The sequence below is a fragment of the Hirundo rustica genome, chromosome 4 (assembly GCF_015227805.2).
Source record: "Hirundo rustica isolate bHirRus1 chromosome 4, bHirRus1.pri.v3, whole genome shotgun sequence".
Classification (NCBI taxonomy): Eukaryota; Metazoa; Chordata; class Aves; order Passeriformes; family Hirundinidae; genus Hirundo; species Hirundo rustica.
In genome coordinates this window covers 47,364,136-47,389,471 of record NC_053453.1, presented here as the reverse complement: position 1 = coordinate 47,389,471, position 25,336 = coordinate 47,364,136, and the positions used below count along the sequence as shown (strand labels likewise).

At 41.5% G+C, this 25,336-nt stretch overlaps 1 protein-coding gene across 8 annotated transcripts in view; it reads left to right on the top strand.

Moving 5' to 3' along the window:
* Positions 1-24,125, top strand: part of RANGAP1 (Ran GTPase activating protein 1) — a 29,749-nt gene extending 5,624 nt beyond the window's left edge. For 3 of the 8 annotated variants that reach the window (XM_040061584.2, XM_040061586.2, XM_040061585.2), the window contains 12 exons: positions 132-311; positions 1,155-1,289; positions 2,437-2,595; positions 2,770-2,883; positions 4,353-4,452; positions 5,873-5,957; positions 6,344-6,476; positions 6,960-7,073; positions 7,393-7,495; positions 9,176-9,264; positions 11,132-11,253; positions 16,538-24,125. In XM_040061584.2, coding sequence (XP_039917518.1) covers positions 132-311; positions 1,155-1,289; positions 2,437-2,595; positions 2,770-2,883; positions 4,353-4,452; positions 5,873-5,957; positions 6,344-6,476; positions 6,960-7,073; positions 7,393-7,495; positions 9,176-9,264; positions 11,132-11,253; positions 16,538-16,607 — 1,404 coding nt within the window. In that variant the 3' untranslated portion in view covers positions 16,608-24,125. Of the gene's footprint in view, positions 1-131; positions 312-1,154; positions 1,290-2,436; positions 2,596-2,769; positions 2,884-4,352; positions 4,453-5,872; positions 5,958-6,343; positions 6,477-6,959; positions 7,074-7,392; positions 7,496-9,175; positions 9,265-11,131; positions 11,254-11,411; positions 12,512-12,602; positions 12,806-12,933; positions 15,446-16,537 lie in introns of those variants that run through there. The other 5 variants (XR_009207744.1, XR_009207743.1, XR_005700467.2 and 2 more) reach the window with 5 other exon arrangements.
* The last annotated feature ends 1,211 nt before the right edge of the window (positions 24,126-25,336 follow it).

The following is a 25,336-nucleotide window of genomic DNA, read 5'->3' as shown; positions in this document are numbered from 1 at the left end:
ATGCAGCTTTACAGAATGTCCTCAAAGTGGGTATTTTTTGCAGCATCACTGTCATACCTAGCCACTGCAGTGATGCTGTCACTAGAAGTTAATCCATTCCCTCCCACCCACTGCCATCTGTTTCCTTACAGATCTCTTTGGGGGATGCACTCATAGCTGCTGGAGCCCAGTTGGTGGAGTTGGACTTGAGTGACAATGCCTTTGGGCCAGATGGTGTGCGTGGCTTTGAGGCTCTGCTGAAGAGCCCTGCATGCTACACTCTGCAGGAACTCAAGCTTAATAACTGTGGCATGGGCATTGGTGGTGGCAAGGTAAGGATTGTCTCCTCTTTGGGAATGAAATTGGGAGCAATCTTTGATTGCCAAATCCCCTGCTTAAGGCAGCTACAACTACACCAGGTTCTTCAAGCTTGGTCTAGTCAGGTTTTGAATATGGAGACTTCACAAGCTCTGTTCATAGTCTATTCCAGTATTGAACAACCCTTGCAGTAGAAAAAGGGAGTTTGTGTTAAACTGGTGTTTTCTTTGCACACTTTGTGTGCAGCTGTCTGACTCTGCCTTTATACCACCTTTTCCCCTCATCTTGTTCTGGCTGTTTTTACACATGGGTAATATCTACCTCAGAGCCTTTTCTTCTCCAGCCTTAATAATCTCAGGGGTCAGTATCCTAGTGAGTAAAATTCTCCAGTTCTTCAGTTGTCCTTGGCACCCTTTGCTGGACTCACCACAGCAAATCCATTTAGGAGCCTGGTATTAGACACTGTGTTTGGATGCATTTCACAGGGCTAAGTAGAGAAGGATCTGACCTGCTGTGAGTGCCTTTTTCTGAAGGCAGCCCAGTGGAATTCCTTTGTTTCAAGTGTGTATTGGTAGCTCATGGTCAGCTTCCTACCCATATATGCTTGCCCGATCAGAAGTAAAATGTTCTTGATGGCTCAGTGAGTTTTAGTGTTGCAAAATTATCAATTCTTGCCTGAGACCACAGTGTGCAAGTGTTGCAGGTAGAGACAAGTTTTTTTGTATACCCTGTTGTAGAAACAGGTATGTTTCAGTGATGCCCAAAGTATTTTTCTAGAGCTGGATCTACAAAACACAGTAGGATATCACTGTAGAGTGTTATGCTGGGAGAGTATAAGCTGCTTGTTTTATCTTTAGATATTGGCAGCTGCTCTGAAAGAGTGTCACAGGAAATCAATTGCCCAGGGCAAGCGTCTTGCTTTAAAAATATTTGTGGCTGGCAGAAATCGTCTGGAGAATGATGGTGCCACTGCCCTGGCTGAAGCCTTTGGGGTGAGTATCAAACCAAAATTTGACAACAAATTGGAGCAAGGTATGATTCAATGCAAGTGTTAAAGATGATGCACACAAAGTATACCTCAGCTTGGAAGCCAGAGCTGGTGATCTGTTCACTAAAGTCATGATGTTTCTTGCTGCTGAAACTGGAGTCTTCAACAAGTGGAATTAGAGTAGCTGTGTAAAGTAGTTACCTTAGGGAGAAATAGTCATCTCCTAAGTAATTTAGCAGTCCCATTCCTTTTCCTCTCTCTATGCTACTGGTTATTGACTGGCACTAGGATAGGTATCCCAGCTTTTTCTCTTGAGTGTTGCTTTGCTCAGTCATCTGGCAAAAGCAGCCCAGTGATTTTGCTAGGATCATCTGGTCAGATCTTGAAGTGTTGCCTGGCTTTCTCTAGCTGTCACTGGTCTGCTTGCACTTTTGTGGGAACAAGAGAATTCACTGTGATTGGGGCACCTTATTCCCTTTTTATATCTCAATTGCTGCTGGAAGGGACTTCTGAATTATAATGCATGTTGTCAGGTATATTGACAAGGATATTGCAGGTTACAGGTTGACTTTTTTTGTAAAGAAATTCCTAGATGTGATTTTGATTAAGCAGTAATCATGGCAAAAATAAGACTTTTTTTAGTACTTAAAAGTTGTATAACAATGTGATTCATGGAGAATCAAGATTGAATGGCACTACCAGCATGGGGTTAATTACTGTGCTGCATGACATGCTGTTTAGTCCATAAACAATATTTATACTAGCTTTCTAATATGTTTGCTTCTGTGGTCAGGGGAAAATGTAGATTTTGATTAGAAAATTAAAGCAATGTGTGGTTTATTTCAGTGTTGTTGAACCACAGGTGAGGAACTCTTAAGTTATTTAGAGTAGGCATATAGGACAATGATACTTGTCTCTTTAAATCAGGGCTTTGTATTTATCTGACACTTGCAATGTGTCTGTGATTTCACTTAGATCTGTGACAGAATTGCTGGTAAATAATGCAAGGTGTGGCCTGACCAGTGCCAAGTACAGGGGTAGGACAACTGATGGAGTTTTGAAACGTAAAACAATTTCAGGTAAATCCTAAGAGTGGAACAATATACTCCTGAGCTGAAGTGTCAGCTTTTTTTGTCTACATTTTTCCCCAGATCATTGGGACTCTAGAAGAGGTCCATATGCCACAGAATGGAATTAACCATCCTGGCATTACAGCACTGGCACAGGCCTTTGCTGTCAACCCACTGCTTAAGGTTATAAACTTGAATGACAATACCTTCACAGAGAAAGGAGCTGTGGCCATGGCAGAGGTGAGTTGTTTTAAGCAGTTGTTTTGGTTTTTGTCTCAAGTCTGGTTGGCATTAGCGCCTTTGGATTGGTGGAAGCATGTCATGCTGCAATGGGAAAGATGACATTCCAAAAGTAATAGTATGTTCAATTACTTGCATGTCCACTTTTCAAGTCTCTCCTGTCTTGCTCTGCAGACTCTAAAGGCACTTCGACAGATTGAAGTGATCAACTTTGGGGATTGCCTGGTGCGTTCTAAGGGTGCTGTTGCTATTGCTGATGCTGTTAAAGAAGGGCTTCATAAACTAAAGGTATTGTCTTCTTGTTCAGCTCCTTTGAAAAATGCCAAGTTTTCCATTTCATATTTTTCTGTTCATTCTCCTACCACTACTGATTTAAGATAGGATTCAGGTCCATGCAGATTCTGTGCTCACAACTGAAAAGCAACAAGTTGTGAGCGCAGATCAGTGGCATCCCACCATCTAGTGAGTACTCTGCTATGTGGAGGTGTACGAGTGATCTGTTTAGTCTTTGCCTGATGTTTTTGCAACTGTAAGCTCAAGTCAGCAAGTGCTACTCAAGATACCTGATAATGAAAGTACCTGCTTCCCAGAGCTTCAAGAGTGGGGGCTGATATGAAGGAGACTTCATTATCAGCTTGTCTCTTCAGCATTACATAGCTCATACAGTTAATGCTTTTTCTTTGTTAAGGCATCAATCAAGGGTCGAAGTGTTTTTAGTTTTTTGGTGATACCACAGCCTCCTACATCAGTATTTGCACAAGACTTGAATCTGACAACATTCTGGATAGGCTGACATTAAATTAATAACATAAGCAAACTAGGATCTGTAGAAACACCTGCCATGAGTCTAACTGCCCTGAGACCGATGCTGAACATGTGATTCATAATCTTGCAGTCAAAGACAAAAATTAATGTAATACTTGTTTGTGTGTATGAACCTTGTACAGAAAGTAGGTTCTTTTTGGTGTGCGATCCCTTGCTTGGGCTTCTGCTGGTTGTACTGGAACTTGTCAGAATTTCCCAAGGAAGCTGACGTAATGGGGTGTAGTTGAGATGAACAGACAGAAGTTAAGTAGTTTTTTCCAGAGCAGAAATGTTTATGAGAAGGTAGCATGAAGCAATTGCAGCTGATTCGTTCTGTTCAAGGATTGCTTCCCTTCTGCTGTTAATATTCAGTTTCCTCTCAGGGAGGGATTGATTGAGCACGATGTGGAATGGTGGGGGATGGTTAATTGTTCTTACTAGTCCACATGGTTTCTCTGTTGGCCGAGTCTGTCAGAAATAGTACCGCTTGTGGCTTGTTTTTTGAAGGCTTTAAGTTGCAACTGAGGTGTCAAAGGAAATGTGTGATCAGTTTAGTACAGTAGATGCCCTTCTTCTGTTAGACTTACTGGAGTGTGAGTTTTGGAGTGATCTTGTGACATTTGATAAGTGAAGATGTCCAGTCAGCTGACTATTAAGGACTGAAATGTCTGCTACCTTCTAGGTAAGCAGTGGTTTGTAGGTTATTTTCAAATTACCACCTTTAATATTAATAGTGCTGCTCTTAAACACCACTATGTTTCAAAATTCCCCTTTCAAGTAAATGAGGTTAGGAGTCTGTCAGGCTTTATTTGCAATTTCAAGTAACACTTTTTTTTTGCTGGGAGCTTCTTCAAATGACAGTCTTGCCAGAACACTTATGAAGACATAAAATTTATGGATATGATAGATGTTAATAGGAATTTTGCAGACAAAATGTTCTTCTGCATTTTTAGGAACTGAATTTGTCTTTCTGTGAGATCAAACGAGATGCTGCTCTGACTGTTGCTGAAGCTATTGAAGATAAGAGAGAGCTGGAGAAATTGGATCTCAATGGTATGTGTCTTGGTTTTGAAAGACAGTTGCCTGCCAAGGAAAGCTAGAGCTTCCCTTGGAATGGAGAATGTAAACCCCCTTCCCTCCAAATTACTGTAACTTTGCAATTAGGGGCTTTCAGGCAAAGATATGGGAATAGGAGTAACAGTTCTTTACTGGGAATATTAAAAAAAAAAAAGGAAAATACAAATGTAGTACAAAAAACCAGGCAAGGTAGCAAACATAAATCCTGGAAAACCCTGACAGAGTCAGGGATATGACCAGGCACCCTGTTGGTCAGGGTGTTGGAAGCAGTCCAAATAAGTCCTCCTGGAGTAACAGATGTGGTTCTGCGGAGTAGAGATGGTCCTGTAGAAAATCCAGTGGTGGTGAGATGGGTCCAGTCTTACTCTGGGAATCCAGTGGAAAACCCAGATACCTTGTGTCCTTCAGTCCCAGTTTTTATCTAGCTGGGAACAGTTGGCTCCTCCCCCACTGTGTGGAGCATCTCACAATGGGATGATGGAATGTGTCATGTCATTGGTGGGCCCTAATGGCCCGTTATCAGAAGATGTCCCCCTGGAGGATGGAGGGGTGGTGAAAGAGATAAGAAACACTGCCCCACCTGGTTTTAATGGCTGGGCCATTATCAGAAGGCATCCTTCTCCTTCCCCCCTGGAGTGAGGAGGATAACACATCTCCCAAAAACCAGCTTTCAACAGATGAAATAGAATACACTTTTTTAGGTTACATAATCCAAATCAAAGTATGTCTGGTTTAGTTCTAATGAGAAGCCACTAGGAAGAATGTTGACAGAACCGTATACTCTGTTCTTGTGATTGTCAGCATATAAAAAACAGTACTCAGTAGCTGAACTTGCATGACCTTGGGACAGGAGATGGTTAGATCCTGTAAGTTTTCTTAAACCATGAACTTCGTTAATTGGTAAGTGGTTTTGGTACATCTGATAGGGTGGAAAGATTAGGTGATATCTATACCTGTTTTCAGTAAAACTAATTATTTGGTGCTATCTCAGATACTTCATACTTGCAAACAAAAACCTTTATGTGCAACTCTGCAGAGGAGTGTGAGAACTTTGACTTTTGTTGGCTTTTGCTGTTCATACCTTGGGTCACTGCATTTCACTGGTGCTGTGCTATGTCTCCTTGTTTTAGAATCACTAAGAACAAGAAATCTCTCAAGTCCTTAAAGCTTTAGTGTCTTTCATCTCCAACTGTTGTGTAATGCTGCTAAATTTGTTTAACAGCTGTTTGATTCTGTGTGATAAGTGCAGTTTGTGTTGCTGCCTCTAAGGTGTGCAGAAATGGCATGTTACTGTTTAATTTCAGAAACAAGAAATAGACAAGAATATAGGGTTAAGTCCTCAAGAACAAACTTGTGTGCACCTGTTTAGTCCACTCCCTTTCCTCTCTCAACTTAGGTAACTGTCTGGGAGAAGAGGTGTGTGAGCAACTCCATGAGATCCTTGAAGGCTTCAATATGGCATCAGTGCTGGGGTCTTTGAGGTAGGCATAGTACCAGAGTTTAAATCAGAAGTTTTTTGACAATTTTCATCAACACTTTCATTGACCTGTCTCATTTTAAAATAAGAGCTCTCATTGCTGGTAGATGTTTATCTGAGTGTGTAGCACAGCCAAAGATGTCTTAAACTTGATTGTTTTTATTGATGGACTTACCGTAGGATAAGTAACTGATTGTGTTTGTTAATCTTTTCTTGCTGTTCTCAGCTGGGTGACTGATGTCTGAGTGTCCTCTTGGTGTGTTGTAGGTGAATGTGCTTCTTTCAGTAGGACTTTGAGAGGTTGCTCTTCTGTTCTTGAAGAGTTTTCAGTGCCAGTGTACAGGAATTCCAGGTGTGTAATTAATGGAATGTGTAACATTCAAACCTTAGTGATGATGAAGGAGATGAGGATGATGATGAGGAAGAGGAAGATGAAGAGGAGGAGGAAGAAGAGCAACAGCTGAAGGAGAGAGGAGTGGAAGAACAGGAGTCACTGACTCCGAAGAAGATACTTGATTCACAGGTAATCTTCCTGCCGGAGATTCCTGCCAGATTCTTGTCTCATCAGCTGGAGAAAAGGAGGAAATGAGGTTCTGGAGTATGAACTTGAAGTGGTCGCATTCCTGCATGGGCTGGCACTATTCTAGCTGGGAGAAAACATTCAGGAAATAAAATGGATTAGTTGAAAAATGTATTTTGTTAAAGTGTGTATGTTGCACACATGTGTGGAGGGAAGGGCTGAATAGTGGCTGTAGCAACCATAGGTAGATGTGTAGAAAGTCTTCCATGTTCAGAAAGTGGTGGGGACCTTGTACATGCAGTACTATGCCCTCATGCTAGCATATCCTGGCCATTCCAGCTCTGGGCTTAGGTCAGCCTTACTCTGTTTTCCAACAGAACAGATTCTTGCCTGGTATAGATGTGCCTTGTGCTGTTCCATCTGCCTTTGCTGAACCAATTTATTTACTTCCAAGAATAAAATTGAGATGGATTCCACCTGTTTCAGGCTTCGACTCCAGTGCCATCTCCTCCTGTGGATGTTGCCACGTTCCTTGCTTTTCCATCACCAGAGAAGCTGCTGCGATTAGGACCAAAGTGCTCTGTGCTGATAGCTCAGCAGGTAGGTGAGCTAGTGCTTGTCTGGGCTTGATTTTTCTCTCAAAATTGTTTAATTGCCAGAGGTGATAACTTGACCTAGATTTGCATCTTTTCTCCAGTGATCCCAAAGAACCTTATGGAAGCAGATGATGCAGCTGATGCTTAAGCTGGCATCAGCTTCTACATAAAGTAATTTTGTTTATGTTGCTTGTGCCTTGTGATACGGCCAAGGCAAAGCTGATAGCAGTCAGCTGAAGACTGTAATTCTTGCCACAGCCCTAGCAGAGACTCATGTTGTGTAGCTGTCTAGCAGTTAACTGATCTTTATTTTTTTCTTTCAGACAGATATATCTGATGTAGAGAAAGTAGTTGCAACCCTCCTAAGGATATCCTCAGTCTTCAAAGATGAAGCCTCAGTGAAAGCAGCAGTGCATGAAACAGCAGGTGACTAGGCCTTTCTTCACTTTGTGCTGTGACCTGATTCAGTGCCACAGACACCACTGCAAGGTGGGACAAGGCCCCTGTAGGCCAGGCTATTGGGCCTTTTTGTCCCTGGCAGATAACAAAGTGCCAAGCTGTGTGCTGCTGTTACATGAAGCGAAAGAATCATTCTGAACCTGGCATATTTTGTGCTGCCAAAACCTGTCTCTGTTGTAGCTGCTGTTGTAGTGGGCCAGTGCTGCCCATCTCCTTGATGCTGGGCTGTCCATACCCAGTAGTTCTGTGTTTTAATGTCAGTTACCTTTCCGTGGCTGTTTATTTAAAAAGTGTTTTGCAGGAAGTAGCCTCCCTAGTGTAGCGTTACAAGATTGTAAAAGAGAGACCTCCTAGTTGATGTGTCTTATCTTTAATTTCTTCAGGAAATATGTATTTCCAACCTGGGGCAAGACACAGACCCAATGTTCAAACAAGGGACCATTTCTCACACTATACTGGAGAAGTAGTTTCAGTTAGGCCTGATGAGTATATATGAGTATATATATATATGAGTATATAAAAACCTTCATGGTTTTGCTTGGAAATAGGAATTTTGAAACAATCCTTGGCATCTGACCACTGCCTTTCATTTTTTTTTTCATCCCCAGCAGTTCAGTTCTCCCACGCATGAACTACTTATCATTGTACAAAAGAATTGGATCAATTATTTTGAAGACCACTTAAGGTGGTGTACTGTGCATTTCCCTAGTTTGGAATTTTTTTGCTTGGAATTCATAAACATGGCAAAACTGTTTTACAAACAGTAGCACAATAGTTCTCTGCAGTTGGTTATTGGTCTGGTCCGTGAAAAATAGTTGGCACCTCACTGAGCTTGAGCACCTTGGCTCGTGCCTGTTATGTGTTGTCTCCAGTGAAAAATGGAATGGAGGATATTACTGTTGTCCCAAGCGTGTTTGTGTACATATTTATCTTTATTCCTGCTTCTTCAGGAAAGGTAGAACCTGGCAATTAATTTCCTTCCATAAAAGCAGCCATCAGCTAACAGTGAGGGCCCTGGTTAATGTCTGGCACTGTTCTACAGCCACTTGAGTGAATTCTGCCCATTCTAAGAGAACAGAATTGTCAGAGGTCAAAAATGGGTTGCCTTGCCCACCTTGTACACATGAGAGGTTAAAGCACTGGTTTGCCCATTGTTTGTGGCATGGTATTGTTCCTGAGGGAGCCCAGAAAACAGCTGAGCAAACTTTCCTTGTGTTCTCTTATTCCTTGTGGTTTCAGATGAAAGGTGAATTGTTGCTGGCCTTTAAGAAGCCAAGGCTCTTGGTGCTCTAGTTCATCTGCTCATGTTTATATGCATAGCATCCATGTTCAAATGCACTGAGCAGAGCATCTCATGGTGCATAGGACTGGAGTGTATTGCATCTGAAGTTTGGCAGTGTGGGAATTCTTATGTGGGTTTTGTGTGTTTTGTTGGATTTTTAAATTTTTTTTTCTTCCTTTATACTTAAGGGGTTTTAGCTGTCTTAGTGTTTAAGAGCTTATAGCTACAGACACAAATGAAATCTTACCAGATACTATATAATAAAATTAATTTAACAGCTGAGTGTCTATATGATCCATTTTAATCTCAAAATCCATAAATCTGCTTTTTCTGTATTGCTTAAACTAGTGTGCTTATCTTTTTAGATGCCTTGATGAAAAAAGCCTTCAGTTCTGCCACATTTAATTCAGATGCATTCATCACAAACCTCTTGGTCCACATGGGACTACTTAAGGTGAGGAAGCAGAAGAGAGTTAAATCATCGTCTGTTTAGGCTGTTGAAGGCAGGATTTTGGGTAACTATGTTGCCATGGAAGCTGCTGGATGCCTGGGCATGCCTGATGCCCAAAGACAATGGAAGTCTTCAGGTACAGCAGAATCTGTAAATTGCAAGGTTGCATTAGGATGAAAGATGTGTCACGTTTTTGTACATCTCCTGCTTAATGTGCTCTGCATTCTCAGTCATTCCCTGAAGGTAGGGTCAGGTATGGCAATAATGCTGCTGCTGTACTATGGTGTCTATAAAAGCCAGATGTTGCTGTAGGACATGAAAGGAAGATGAAAGCCTCCAAGTATTTCAGAAGGCAAAGAGTATAGAAGGCTTTATTATCTAATTCTTACCACCTTTATAAGGTGTTCCAATACAGACTTAACATGATTGGTGAACAGGAACGACACGTCTCTAATCCCATTGGTGAAACTAGAGAAACAGGAAAAAACACCTGGAGAAAGATTATTTTGGGAAAGGATAGTTGTTTTGCCAAGATTATTTTGAGAAGAAGCTTTCTTGAGAACTTTTCCCTTGGGAAACAGCTAGCACTGCTACAGGCTAAAATCTCTTCAGACTTAGAAATGTCAGGTCCACAGCCATGTCAGTGTTATTGGGGTCCTTTAGGGCATTTCTTGAGAGCACGTCTCAAAAGTGTGTATCAGCTACTCATGCCAGATCAATGTCATTAATCTTCATGCTTTAGAGACTCTGCTAAATGCTAGTGTTAAGTAATTAGTTGCAAGGAATAAACTTACTGATGGAGGGTCAGTAGTGTGTTGCGGAATAAGCACTTTACAATTAGAAATTGTAAAGTGGGTATATTTTATTCCAGCTGGGACACATAGGGGATATTTCTGCCAAATATGCATACCTGGTCAAGACGAGGTCCAGGTTTAAATACACATTGATCCCACACCTTCCCACCTGCCCACTCCCCGCCTTCTCTTGCTTTGGATTCTAATTAACTACCATGCCTCCTGGTAGTTGTGAGTTGGGGTCTTGGGAGGCAGGCTGATGTCTTCCTCAGGTGTCTGCTGGTTCACCTTTGCTTCTGGGCAGGCACAATGCTGATTGTTATCTGTGATGCCTAATTCATCACCAGTCCCCTACATGTGGAGAAGGTGCATGCTCCATTTTCAGTCCTATGTAGCTGGAACTGTGTGAGCAGCAGATATTCTTAATACTGTGAACTCCAGGGTCATACAACAGGAACACAGGTCTATGTCGTGTCTGCAGAATGAGGTGTTTTGTTGAAATGCCAGTAGAGAAATAAATGAAAACAATGTGAGAGTGGGGATATGTAGGGTAGCATCACATTAGAAGTAAGAATAACTTATGCATCATGTAAGCAAGGAATGACTGTTGGCTTTATCTTGTACATAACTGTGAGACAAGTTCTGGGAGCACGCATCACATTCTGGAGGGAGCCTGTCAAAGAGCTGGAGGTGGTATAAAAGTGAGCTACGGAATCATACAATAAAAATTAAGGCAACTGAATTCTTTATGGACTGAAGTCTGGTGAAATTCCTCAGGAGAACACTTTGACACAGAGCCTCTGAAGATTTGGCTGTTTCACTTGCAGGTTTACTACTTCCTTTTCCCTATTAGTACTGCTGTCAGTTGATAAGTACTAGAATGTTCCTGATGCATTATTTCAGGTGCTGGGAGACTGTGGAATTAGCTACCTATGTCTTGTACTTAATCTAGTGACCAGCTTTCTCTGCTCCAGTGTGGGAGCGCTTCATTCAGCAGAGATTTCCTTGTCTGTGAATTATAATGGGTTAGATCAAATCCCAGTTGTCTGATGTCTGATTTCTTGTCCATTTCTCAGAGTGAAGAGAAGATCAAAACTGTTCCAAGTCTCTATGGTATTCTTATGACCTTGAACCATATGGTCCAGCAGGATTATTTCCCTAAATCCCTGGTCCCAGTTCTCACAGCTTTTGTTACAAAGTGAGTATTGTATTTGCCGTGCAGTCTTTGTGGGAGCTTGTGAAACTCTTTGAGGGTTAATAGCTACATGTAAGCTGTTGGGAAAGCCCACTAAATGTCTCTTCTGAAATTGAGAGTTAATAGCTTAATGGGCCTCTATTTTATCTTGTTTACTTCAGTATGTGAGCTTTAGAGTTAACAAAATAAATCCTAAAGAGGGAAAAGTGGGAAGATGGCTTTGCAAGGAAGTGGCTCTGAAGGAGAGACTAAGGCCTCTCACAGAAGAACTGTTCTGAGCTTAAGGAAACCTGCTGGGTTTCTAGCTGCTGCTTGAGTGAGCTGTGGATACACTGGATATAACTACACTTGCACCTCCAAGTCGTCATTCAGCGTTAAGAGAGTCAGCAGAGCTCTGCCAGAGTTGTCATGCTGTGTGACACTGAACACAGCAGATGAAACCTGCAAAACACAAAGACTAAGTTTGTTTTTAAATGAAACTTCCTACTGTGACAGCAACAAAGTTAGTGATTTTTCTGAGAACTAAATGAGGAGCATAAGTACTAAAGAGGCTGCTTTTACTGACTGCCCTACTGTTACTTCCCCTGTAGGTATAGAACCAACCCCTGCACCCACCAGCTTTAGCTTTTTTAATGTATTAAATGGCTATGGAAACCATATCTCTACTGAATTCAGTCAGTGTCAATGATGAGGTTTAGGGGGAAAAAAAACACTAAACAGATTTACAATAGGATTGCATGCTACTGTTCAACTCTCAGATTTGAAACAGTCCAAAAATGTCACTTTAGGCAAAACAGCAGAGGCCTGAAATCCATTTGGAGCTTAGTGGCTGGCTCAGCATGGACCATGTGCCGTGTAGGGTGAAAGCAGCTTTTTAGCAGGTTCCGGAATGAGGCTTAAGCCTTCCTGAATTTCATGGTATGGGTTATCAGCAGCTGCTTAGGGTTATTAGCTGTTGGTGAAAGGTGGAGGCATCAGGTAGTTGTGGTCAGTATGAAGCATGGACAGTAGGAATGCAGTCAAATATTGGTAGTCTCTCTTGGTTCTGCTGGGCTTGGAAGCTGGACAGTTGTGATGGGGAAAAGAATTTTTCCAAGTAATGGTGTGGCTGAAGCTGTCAAAACTGAAATGTAGCAGTAGTTTGTGTCCATAAACACCAACCATGCTCAAGTCAGTTTTGGAAAATAAAGTATCTTATTTTAGACATGTGCATATGCTAACTGGAGGCCCTTCTTGTGGAACTCTTTGCCTGCTATGTCCTCTCTTTATGTTGATCAGGTTAAGGCACTTAAAAGCTGGTGACTATGTGTTTTACCAACTGAACAAATATACTGCCAACTCAACCATTACAGGTTTAAGCCAGAAGTACCAGGACTTGCCATGTGAAATTACCCAGACATATCACTGAACTTCTGCTGTTTCCTGCACTCCTGCCTTACTCTTGCTTGTTGGTCAAGCCCCAGCCCTCATAATGGAATTTAAATTGGTGGAAGCTGAGAACACAGAAGAAAGACTTTGGTTCAGGGCCTTTGACTGTCCTAATTGTGCATGTCAGGTAACAGTGCTGAGAGCAGCATCTTAATTCTGAGTGTCCTAACAAGTTTTGTTCAGAAAACACTTATCTCCCTTCTTCCTGTACATGTAGGCTTTTCCCAGTAAATGGTTTTTTTTTTTTTTTTAAAGCTGTAAATGATGCTGTATGTGACAAAACAGAGTAAAATTTTGGTCTTCATGAATTCATCACCAAAAACTGCATTGAATCCGGAGCCAGCATCTCACTATAAGAAGAAGAGGGGAGTCTCTTGCTGGAAGTATAAGACTGCTCATAGGTTCTGTAGAAGCTGAATGAGAGCTGAGAGCCTCTCTCAGTGGGAGGCAGGTTTTCCTGCCTTCCTGTGATATATACCAGTGCTAATGGCCAGCCTCCACTGTTCCTGGTGCTGTGAAATGCTTGGAGCTAAAGTTTTCAGCTTTACAAATTTGTTGCAAGGTGTGATTTTATAGGGCAACTTTTGTCCTGTGTTGCACTAGTCCACACTAGATACAAGCAATCTCTCTGTAATGAACATATGCATTTCTTACAATGCTTTCAGTTAAGGGAACAAGGACAACAGCTCTTAAGTCTGTATATGGGTAAATGTAAACAGTTCAAGAACTCCCCAGTCCAGTTAAAACAGCCTGTTGTGGTTTAGTCCTACACAGCCACTTACTCTCACCCCAGCAGGAGGGGGAAGAGAAGAGGAAGACTGAAAGTGAGCAGACTTGGGGGTTGCTGTGAATATGGGTTAATAGGTAAAGCAAAAGCTGTTTGCAAGCAAAGCAAAACAAGGAATTAATTTACCACTTCCGCCATCTCCAGGAAACCTCCACCGTAGCTAGCTTCTTCTTTCTGCTTTATCTGATAATCATGGTGATATGGGCTGTGGAATATCTCTTTGGACAGTTGGTGTCAGCTGTCCTGGCTGTGTCCCTTCTGGCTTCTTGTGCACCCCTGGCCAACTTGCTGGTGGGGTGAGAAACAAAATACCTTGATGCTGTGTGAGCCCTGCTCAGCAGTAACTGAAACATCCCTGTGTTGTTAGCACTGCTTCCAGCACAAATCCAAAACACAGCCCTTCCTGTGAAGAAAATTATCCCAGCCAAAACTAACACACAGCTTCTCATTAACCTCTATCCCTTGTCTCTTACTGGAATTCAATAGTAAAATTGCAATCTAAAAGTTAAACCTCTACCTGGTTAACCTAGTAATAAACAGAACTCATCTGACCTCTGTTTCTGCAACAAATATAATTCCACTTTATCAAACCTATGATTCCTTCACTTGCAGGAAACTGGTATGTATTTTTGTGGTATTTTCTATATATTTTCTTTTTCCTGCTTTTGGTTTGCAGTTAGCTCTTTTGGACTTTTAGAGCTGTAAAGTTCTTGTAGCTGCCTAGGCCAGAGCTCTGCTGTCTTTCACAGCAAGGGGCTTCTGGAATAGGCACTTAGTTCCTTCCTTTTGTGACAATTTGTTGTTGTAGGCAGTGTTCTCTATTCAATAATTACAGAATTATGGATACAGACTGTAAACAGCATCCATCTTACTCTGCTTACATCCAGCTTACTCTGATGTCAAGCCATACTTGGGTGTTTTGGACAAGAAGGTGCTGTGAATCCACATGTGCTTTTCCATAATTTTTTAGATAGCAATACTGAAAGTATAGGCATGTCTGCTTGCCCACTTAGGACTTGCTAGAGGTGATAGGGCTTGTATTTGGTTAGTTTTCTGGATTTTTTTTTTTTAATGTTGCTTTTTGCTGTTGAATTGCATCACATCACTGATCTCTTTCAGCAGTCTGTAGCGTAGAGTGGCAGGCAGGTAACTCCACAGCAAATAGGGAGGATTTCATTGCGAGAGGGGGTGAGGGGTCTTGTCTGTGATCTACATCAATGATCCAGGTTCTCCATTTCCAGAAATGGGCAGCTGCCCATTTGGAAGACCCAGCCCTCTTCCAAAGATGAGGGCTGAAATGTTTTTCCTAGCCACTTTGAAGATAAACTCCAAGCTGTAATTCTGTGACACTGTGTTCAGTATGAGGCACTGAATGGCTCTTGGGGGGAATAAAAGGGTTAGGTCTTCTCCAAGATGTGCTTCTGTTAAACTGCAGCAGAGAGCTATACCAAACAACCTCTGCAACTATTGGTCATGTGTTGTAGACCTGGAGGTGATCTCTGCTCCTTCCTAGATATTCTACTCTTTATGTCAGTTCCCTCTTCTTTCCCAAATTGAGTAGGCTTCAGAGCTGTTCATTGTTGAAGGTTATTTTGCTGTGGTGAGCTGGTAGAGAGGTATAATTTATAATTTCTATTCTCAGAACAGTGGAAAACATTGGATTAAAATTCTTTAGAGGAAGTTCCCTAATGGATGGATTGAGACTGGTAAAAGTTTCAGTGATACTAAGCCAGCAATTAGCCTGCAGAAACAAATATGCATTACTGAGAGGCAATGGAAATACTAGAGAAATTTAGCCTCCTGTTAACCGTGCTGTAAGTGTATTTCCATGGTTTAATTTCAGGGAGCAGATTATTCTGTGTAAATCTGATTTAGCTATTGCCAGGTGACATTCTGCATGTTCTGTGGGCTGTTTTTTAAGGCACCCTGAAAGGTGGTCCTGTTACCTTTTTCTCAATGGAAATGAAACTTGAGATAATTTTAGTAAGGAAGTAATATAAAAGGGAATCTTTATTTGAAGGCCTCGAGAAGCAGCTATGGAAAGATGTCCACAAAAGCCTACCCTGCCCACCCCACCGTGCCCCTCCCCCCCGCCCCCCCCCTGCCCAGGGGAAGTTAAATGTAAAAGTACATTTTATAGGTTTTAGGAAATTATCATAATTGATAAAAAGCACCATTTGGGAGCACAAGTGGTGATGCAATTCCTCCCCTAGATCAAGCCTCTTCTCTGGAGGCCCCTTTCAGCACTAGTACTTTGTGCATGAAAATGTATCTTGAAGAGTTGTTCTTAGCTTTGTTTCCCACGAAGAACCAAGATAACACGGAGCCTTGTACTTCTTGAGGCTTGGCGTTCTGGAATTTGTTTTGTCTTTCTGCTTAAGGAAGGGCTGTGGAAAAGTACTGGGAAAACTAGTTGCTAATACAATAGACTACAGAGCTGCAAATACATGTGTGAAGACTACGGAGAACATAGGGAAAAAAGAACCTAAACAGCATCAGCTCAGCAAAGCCAGTCAGGTGTTACTTGACCTCAGGCAAGAGTAGCAAGAGGTTTTGCTGCCTCTTTTAAAGACTTTAAAAGTCCCAAGACCAAAGTCACCATGGGATTATAGATAGCAGATGACTTGGTGAGAAAAGATTTGAGTGCTCACAGGATCATCTCCTGTGTTTTGGGGCTCTAAACAGTGAAACTTTATGGAAAAACCCATTGCCAGAAGAGAGGAAAGGGGGTTTCTACCTCCATCATTCTACCCAAAATGAGACTCTGAGCTGCAGAGATGAGTCAGTAGCAGATTGCTTATACTTACGGAAAGAAATGTTCTGATTCTTGGCCACTGTCTTCCTGACTTGGACTGTCAGAAGAGTTTTCCACAGCAGACTCTGAATGGGAAGCAGTCATCTGGGCAGCAGTGATGGAATGTTTTAGAAGAGATAACTGAGTGCAAAATTTGTAGGTTTTGGAGCATAGTCTCCCAATGCATTGGAAATAGTGTTTACTTGCTCAGCCAAAGGCAGACACAAAGCCATTCTTAAATTCAGTATTTTAAATCTCTCTCTCCCTTCTTTCCACAGACCTAACCGTGCTCTTGACTCCTGTTCATTTGCTCGCCACATGCTCTTACAGACCCTCCACCAGCTGTAAGAGCCAAGAGATGTGCCCTTCTTTCCTCACAGGACTATCATCAGCAGAGAACTTGGAGCCACATAGTGGGAGAGGATCCCAGAGCCCATAAAGACATGCTGTCCTTTTTTTTTTCCTGTAGGAACTCTGTCCTTCCTTCTGCTTTCATAAACAAATCCTGCTGAATTGTCTTCCTACTCCTCTTGAAGTGATTCTCTGGTCTGTAGGGCAGGTGTTTACGCTAAAATAAGTCTGTACTGCTGTGAGCTCAGCATGAATTGAAGCATTCTCCATTTTGGTTGCATTTGCAAGAGTGCCAAGACTAACACAGGGTCCAGAAGAGCTCTCATCTGGATCACCGCAGCTGGGCATTTTATTGGACTTTGACTCTTGCCTTATAGCATTTAGCACTGTGTCAGAGGGAGGCTGTGCTACTGCCGCTGCCCTGCTTCTCTGGGTCATGGGGGTGCTGCTTATGGATCAGAGGGATGAGGTGTGATTCCCTTTGGTTCTTCTTTCAAGCTTGTTGTCAAAGGCAGTGTATAGCTGATTTTTATTTTAATATACTCTTCCCCTTCTGCTGTGACTTGGAATATTTGTGTCATGTGGCTGTTGCTGATCCTGGTGGCTGTTGCTTAAGGGAGTGAGCATATTTTATTGTCATTTTTTTTCTTGCCATTGCCTGTATTGTTTATTCTTCTTGCCCTTTTCCTTCTCACCATAATTAAATAGGCTTGGTTTGAAAATTAATACAATCCATTAAATCCCTGTGGAATCCCTTTCTCTTCCCTTTAAAAAAACGCTGGGCCTGTGTGCACTGTTCACATGTTTGAAAGCCAAGCACATGTAAGAATATGTAAAGAGAAGGCTGTGCTTTTCTCTTGCACTGAACAGGTAGCAGCAGATGCTGCTAAATCTATCTGGAAGATTGACCATGTGCCCGTATGTGCCTTCAAACCACTGTGATGTTCCTCCATACAATTTACATGTTTATGTCTATTGCCTGAACTGTTATGTAAATTAAAATTAAGTCCACAGCCTTATCATGATTTATAACACCTACACTTCGATTTGGAAGCCTGTTTTGCAGAGGAACACAAAATGGGACTGGGAATGGAGCCTGGTTTGTGTGAAGAGAGAGGCAGTAGTAAAGTGAGGAACCCAAGCTATCAAGTCTCAAACCTTGTTTCTGCAGCATCCTGTTTCTTTTCTTGGTGGTTTCCTGCTCCTGTCCAAAACAGGAACATGGCAGAGGAGCAGGTTTCCCTCCAGGCATCTTCCTAGCACAGTTTAAATAGGAAAAGCAGTGCCAACGCTTAGGAGCACTATCCTGCTGCTCAGCTGTAAGTACTGTGAGGTGAACATTAAACTTGTTTAATGAGGTAAATTTAAGTACTTTGTCCAATTAGCTAAAGAAACAGGCTGGAATTCACAGGAACCTGTGAGCTTTCCTTAAGAATGATTGGACTAAAAACTCTATCACAAGTCTTGCTGGTGTGATCTCATGCACAGCCAAGATTTGGCCAGCCCATGTCTTGCTGGATTTCTGTCTGGAAAGCTGTGACGTGATGCTTTGATCATTTGAATGCTGATTTTTCTCGCCCTCTTACCAAATTGCATGGAGTAGTTATTGAGTTTTGCAGTGGTTGTGAGAAAATAAATGTAATCAAAGGGCCAGATCTATTAGGCAGAGCTCCATGGACTTGCTTGTACTGCCCCAGCATTCATAAAGTTCAGATGGTTACAGACTCGTGAGACCAACATGACATTTAGGGCTTTGGCCAGATTCCAAATTGGTGTGGTCCATCTTGATTTTCTTCAGAATTGGGGCTTATTAGCTTATATCTGCTTGTCCTTTGTAAATATGTAAAATAATCTTTTTAGATGTCGCCTACTTAGCAAACCAGAACACTCAGCTTGCCAAAATGTGCTTTGCTCTTACAGCACAGTGGCTTTGTACGGAGTCCTCCCCCTGTGATTTTGAACATCTACAACTTTTATAGTGTACTGGGGTTGTGGGTGCAAAGCTCACAATCAGATGAGGAAAATTGAAGCTCCAGTTCAGATTCTAAGGCTGCAGACGAAGATTTTTTTTCTCCAGACAGAAACAGAGAGCAGTGAGGATGTTGTGACATATTCTATAGGACAGCAACACCACTCTTATGGGCCTAATATTCTTGATTAAAGCAAAATCATTTTAGATTAATTTTGGCTTGTTGGAACTGTCAGAGTGCCTTACTCTTCCATAATTTAATTTACCTTCCTGAGGAAAGAAGCCTTTGAATCCAGCAGCTGACAGGAAACACAGCTAGTGATGATTATTTGTATAATCTAAAAGTACTTTATATTCCTTTAATTTGGGAAAACTTGCACTCTTTGTCTGTGTCTCTGAGTTCAGCTGAACAGCAGCCAAACTGTATCACTCAATTATTTCATTAGTCTTTTAGAAAAAGCAAGAGAGCAAGGCTGAAGTAAGAGAGACTTCATTTCAGGAGTGGAAAAAGGGTTTCTATGTGCTCTGAGATAGAGCTGGAAAACCTGACTTTCAAATTAATCTAAGAAACACAAAAAATATTTAATATTCCTGACTCTGTAGGATGAGCAGGAGCAAAAGAAGAAAAAAAATTATGGGTAGAATTCTTTAGCTCAATAATACCTTTGGAGGAATGTTTGTTTAAAATGTCATCTCTGACTTCTTGCAAGCCTATGAAACTAACAGAGGTTCTGAGTCTTAAAATACTTCAAATGCTGAAAAAAGAAAAGGCATAAATGGGAAATTCAATTTCATCAAACTTTCCAAAATCATGCTATCAGGTAATTATTTAGTCTTTTCATTAAATCACAGAATCCCAGAATGGTTTGGGTGGAAGGAACATCAAAGCTCATCTCATGTCCCTCATGGGCAGGGACACCTTCCACTATCCCAGGTTGCTCCAAGCCCTGTCCAGCCTGGCCTTGGACACTTCCAGGAATCATGGGGCAGCCACAGCTTCTCTGGTCAACCTATTCCAGGGCCTCACTACCCTTACAGGGAAGAATTTTTTGTCTTGAAGAAAAATTACCCAGCTGATGAAAGTTTTTCACAGTTTCCCTTTTTAAAGCAACAGGGAAAATCTCGCCTAGGAAACTAAAAATTCCTCTTTAAAATGTCTCAATTTATACTTTGAGTGAATGTAGGATCTGTGGCAGTGCCACACTTCTTTTCACAAAGGACTTTTATTTTCAGGGAAAGATTCATATTTATGACTACCCCTTTTAAGAAGTAGAAAATTGGAAAAAATTTGTAGTTATAAATCAGGGTTATTTTACCTAAAATTTATATTGAACAAGCTATGAAATAATAAACTTGAACATTGTCCTATACTCACCTACCTCAAAAAACATTATTTACCGTTCGTAGCCGTCAAATCCCATCTCAGAGTTTTGGGAGGGATACCCATTCTTCAGTGGTCTGCTGCAATCCAGAACTGTCCACATGGTGTGACTCAGCTTTTAAAGGTAATAACAACATGGTTTTGTCTGTCTTGAAAGAAAAGATATTTTTTGGGGGGTTGTGGTGTTAGTAGCATTTGGTTTTTTTCTGAAGGGTGGCAGTGATGGATATTTTTTAATATTGATTGTAGATGGTGAGTCTCATTTTTTCTGAAGAAACCCCCCTCTATCCTAGATCTCCCATTTAGATCTCAAAGTGCTGAACAAAGGTGGATTCCACTTCGGTTTTGACTTGGCTTTGCCTGTTGCTTTCAGGGAACATAAAACATGTTTCTTGTTTTATGTTTTACTAACTCCTTCCTGATTTATGTAAATAACTTGTATCTCTCCTTCCCTGGCTTTGCTGGCTGCCTCTGTTCTGCTGCTGATTTTAATTTAGGGTGCTAACTCTTCAATTTCAAAGCCTGTTTACTTGAGGGTCAGTAGAGCTCCCAATGAATACAATCTTGCTTAAACTTGGCCTCTTGGCACTCCTGTAATCCAGGAATAAAAGGGGAGTAAAGTTCTAATTTGAGACTTTGGTTTCTTTAAATTGCTAATACATACTTCCCAGGTACTACAATATCCCGAAAGGCTGGGTTTATGAGCGTGAGTTCTCTTTGCTCCTTGTATTTGTTGGGATTTAAATTTGTTCCTTGCATTTGTCAGGCCTTTTAAAAGGTTGGATAAATTCCTAAAGTGGGCACTGTATAATTGGTGTCAAAATCAGCTCCTCTGATCTCAAACAGATGAGATTTGTTTTTCCAAGCTCAGCTAAACATGTTCAGTAACTGCTGCCACAAGCTGCTACTCCAGTGGGCTCTGGGAGTGCAGGGATTGTTCGTGTCTTCTGGTGGGATAGCAAAGGCCAAAAATAACAGTGGCTCTGTCCCCTGAGGCATATTCAAGTTTAGATCCCTCTGACACCCAATGGTGTAATTCCGCTGCTTATACAAAATGTCTAAAAGTCAACACACCTTTGCCCATCATGAAATTTATCCTGCATTTTTCCAAAATGTGATTATTTACTGAAGTGGGCTGTTCTCATGTTGGAATTTTTTTCAGCCTTTGTGCCTAAGTAATGAAATATGTGGAGTTTATTTTACTGAAAAGAATACTTATGGTACATAGTGAAAGCATTTGGCTTCTGACTGTTGGCTCTCATTCCAATAGTTCAATCATGAGGTGGTTGAGGATTTATAGTTCTTAGACGTTCTTTAGGAATGAACACATCCACTGAAAAAACAAACAGCTGTTCTGCTCGTAGGCAATTCATAGCAATTTTTAAGCTAGAAGAAACCTGTCATCTCATACTACAGGCTGAAAACACTGCATGGCAATGGAATTTGGTTGGGATGCCGTCATACTCTGAGGAAACTGAGATCACAGCATCCAGGTACTCCTGAGCTGGGAAAGGCTCAGTTATGTGTCCTAAGGAATTACACAACTTTTTCTTCTCTCATCTTCTAATAGCACATACACAAACAGGGTCAAAAAGATTTTTTTTTTTTTTAAATAGTACACACGACTTGTTCTTCAGTTCAATTAAAATAGTTAATTCCACCGGGCTTGGAATACATCATTTCATAGGAAGCAGAAACTCAGGTCTACTTTCAGCAAGATGTTTCTAAATTTTAAATCATAGATTTAAATTAGAAGTTGGTGTTTTTTAAATATACCACACTTCATTGCCTGTAATTTAAGTGTATGTTTACATCACTCTGGGATGCACAGTGAAATCCAGCCTGGGTTTGATGTCACTACAAGACAGAGAACCCATTACCTTTCCTGTGAAGCTGTGTGACTCCTGAGATGTTTCCTGGCCTCAGGATTAATGCTGGGTTCAGTACATGTCAATTAATTTTAAATAGACCTTTTCTCACATAAGACTGTGTCTTGCCACTGCGGGTTATAGAGGATGGCAGTGCACCTCTGTTAGCAGCCTGTCTGGCTCTAAGTAAGTACTGCTGTGCCATGCAAGAGCCATAGATTTGCAGGGGAGGCAAAGGAAATACCTTTATGACCTCATGCTATCCATTTATACTCTGAGTCATTAAAATGACTGCTTCTTATAAAAGTTATCTTTGCTGGCAGAGGAGTATGTGGGCAAATGCTCCCTCTGACAATCACTGTGCTTTGGATTAGACTCAAAACACACGTATTATTTAAACTTAACTTTCCTTTCCTCCTACTGAATGATTTGCCCCCAAAAGAAAACATCTGACTCTCCATGAAACTGCAGGTGATGGTGAAATTGCTGTCAAGCACTGCAGGTCCAGTGTACTCCTCAGGTTAATTGTAAATTACTCTGGAACCTGCCATGCAGGGATGAGATTTTGTTCCACCTGTGGCCCACCAATGGATTTGGAACAAGAGTCTACTGTCAGTAGATCATATGTATTGCACAGTATTCTTTCCATCAGTGGAAAAATTTAGGGGATCTATAAATCAAAGAAAGATTTGACAGTGCTTCACTGTGTCCAAATATTCAGCATCTAAACAAGTTGCCTTTCTGTTTGTCAGTTCTAGTTATAGAGTAACTTATAGTTGACTGTAACGTATTTCTGTGAGTGTTAAGGGACTTACTGAAGGAAAATGAAGAGCAGTGGAAGGGTAGAATGAAGGACAGATGAATTTCATAAAGCTGTGGTTCAGCTCATGCACACATGTTTAGTTTTTCTTTCAGTGGAAATGAAGTTACAGGAGGGAGCTGATTCAGAACAGATGTCACTGTGATGTGGCAGTAAGGACTGAAGTCCCTAATCAAGGAAGTAGGAATTGCTCCCAGGTCATGCAGTTTAAATTAGAATAAAATATATCTTGCTGTTGCAGTTAAGATAGCAAATTCCACCAGTTCATCCAGTTAAATCCACTTTTGCTCAAACTCTGGAGCAGACTGTGTGTCATTAATATTTCTCAATTATTTCATTTCACTTAACCACATTTTGCTAGTCAGTATTTGTTTTTGCAACTGTAGTGATGAAATATATTTATTGGCTATATTAGCAGGTGCCTGGCTTGGTCAGATTTCAATAGTTCAGAACATCTCCTGTCCATAACACTAATAATTGAAATTTTTAAAAAATTGTTCTGTTATCAAATCAGAGATATCTAAATTTGGGATTGGCTAAGAAGAATGAGACTATTTATCCAATTCAATATTTCCACCAGTATCTTGCTAATAATTTTGTCTGATTTTTTAGATTGTTGTCATTTGGTAACTGTAGTTCATATTTCCATTGAATTTGTATCTTCTGCTGTAGGACAATATAAGTTTAATCTATTTTTATATTGTTACATGACATCACATACTTACTTGTCCTAGGTTACAGTGTAAGATGTGCCCAAAGTATGTATTCTATCACTCTTATGAGAAATGAGGTTGGGCAGTGTTTCTCTTGCCCCCTCCCTCCGGACTGTCTTCTGTTAATGGCCCATCAAAGCCCTGCTGCATGACTCATAGGTAACTCCCTCTGGGAGCTATCTCTGTTTAATGGGTAATCAAGGACCCATTGCAAGACTGATAAAATGATATCAGCCCATTGTGAGATGCTCTGCCCAGGGGGAGGAGCCAAGCATTCCCACCTGGATATAATCTGGGATTTGGGACAGCACAGGGAGCCTTACCCACTGGATTCCCAGAGGACAAGAGCTACCAGACCTTTCTGCGGGATCACTGCTTCAACAAGACCACTTCATCTAGACTGCTACCACCACAGTGTCAGGTTGTATTCTGACTCTGTCAGTGTTCTTTTGTACTATTGCATTTATTTTATTTTACTTTTTTTTTTCCTATTAAATTGTTTTTGAGTCTCTCACTGGTTTTGCTTTCAAGCCAGCACATTACTGTACTGACAATTGATACTTAGAATATATTTATTGGCTAATTTTCAAGCTAGCACTGTCCTTCAGTGCTGTTGGAAATATCCTTATAACCAAAGAATTCTGAGGTTCAGAAAAGTTGCCTTCATTACAAAATCCAATTACCCCCTGTGATATGTGACCTAAAGTTAATTCATGTTCGGTATTGTGATATGTAATATAAAGTTAATTCGCGTTCGGTCTGAATTAAGCTCTGTAAAATATAAAGTGTATTTGGGGTTAAAAACTGAACTGTGAGAGGAGGACACGAGGGTTGAGAGACAGGGAGGGTGTCTGCCAGGAAAAGCCTCAAGACAACCATTAACTCAGTGAATGGAAGAGATGATAAGATAGACCGTGTCTCCCCCAGAGATGGACTTGCTAACGACCCAGTGATCAAGACTAGATGGATATCTTATCTGTTCCGGCCAAGTTTACCATTTCTAAAACCCTCTCCGGATCAAGCAATCACCACATTGTTTTACCTCAAGAACCTATTCAACCGACCGGAGACATGAACATGAATACCTGATGAGGCAACAGAGAAGCGGGAGCACTATGGTCGCTCTCCACTCTCAGCGGAGGACTGTATAAAAACCAGCAGCTCGGGACACACTTTGTGAACAGGGTAGATTCAGAGCGATAGGGTCCGTTTCTGTGTTCACCCAGTGCTGAAACCCGGCATTCGATGCTGTTCCTTTTAATTGTGGCTGTTAGAGACTGAATTTAAGTCTCAAAATAAAATTCTATATTTTGATTTACAAAATTGGGCTTGATCATTTATTACAATCTGGTGACCCCGATGTGATGGTCTGATTTCGGGACCCTTGGACCCCTGTCTCTGGCCAGGAGGCGCCCCGCTGATTTCAGTGGCCTGGCAGAGCCAGGAGACCTTGTGGAACTGATCAAACCACACGACAAACTTAAGCCAAAAAGCCACACTTAAAAGGAGGATAGGCAAGATCAGAGCTCTTGAGGAGGTCCAGAATACAGGGCTTCCACAGCCGTGGCGAAGAAGATCAACTCGTAAAACTCTACGTGCACAAAGAATCCACGCAAGAAAAGGATCGTAAGTATTGTGTGGTTGAGTGGGGGCGACCGAGCGTGTGAGTGAGACGTGATTTTATCATGAAGCGAGTGGGACCCCAAGATCGCAGTTCCACTTCCCCGTGAGGGGTGTGGTCGGTCGCGGGGAAGCGAAAGTTACGGGAGTAACAAACGCACCTCACACGTAAAACCCGAAACTCGGGGAGTTTGGGGATCGGTCACAGGAAGGCTGAAAGGGAAGGGGATGTCCTCGGGCGTTCCGGGACTGGTAAACCCTTCAGCCTAGGACCAGAGAAGGGTCCAGGAGAAAAAAAAAAAAAAAAAAGAAGAAGGGAGAGCTCATCACCAGGGGAAAACTGAGGAGGGGCTGA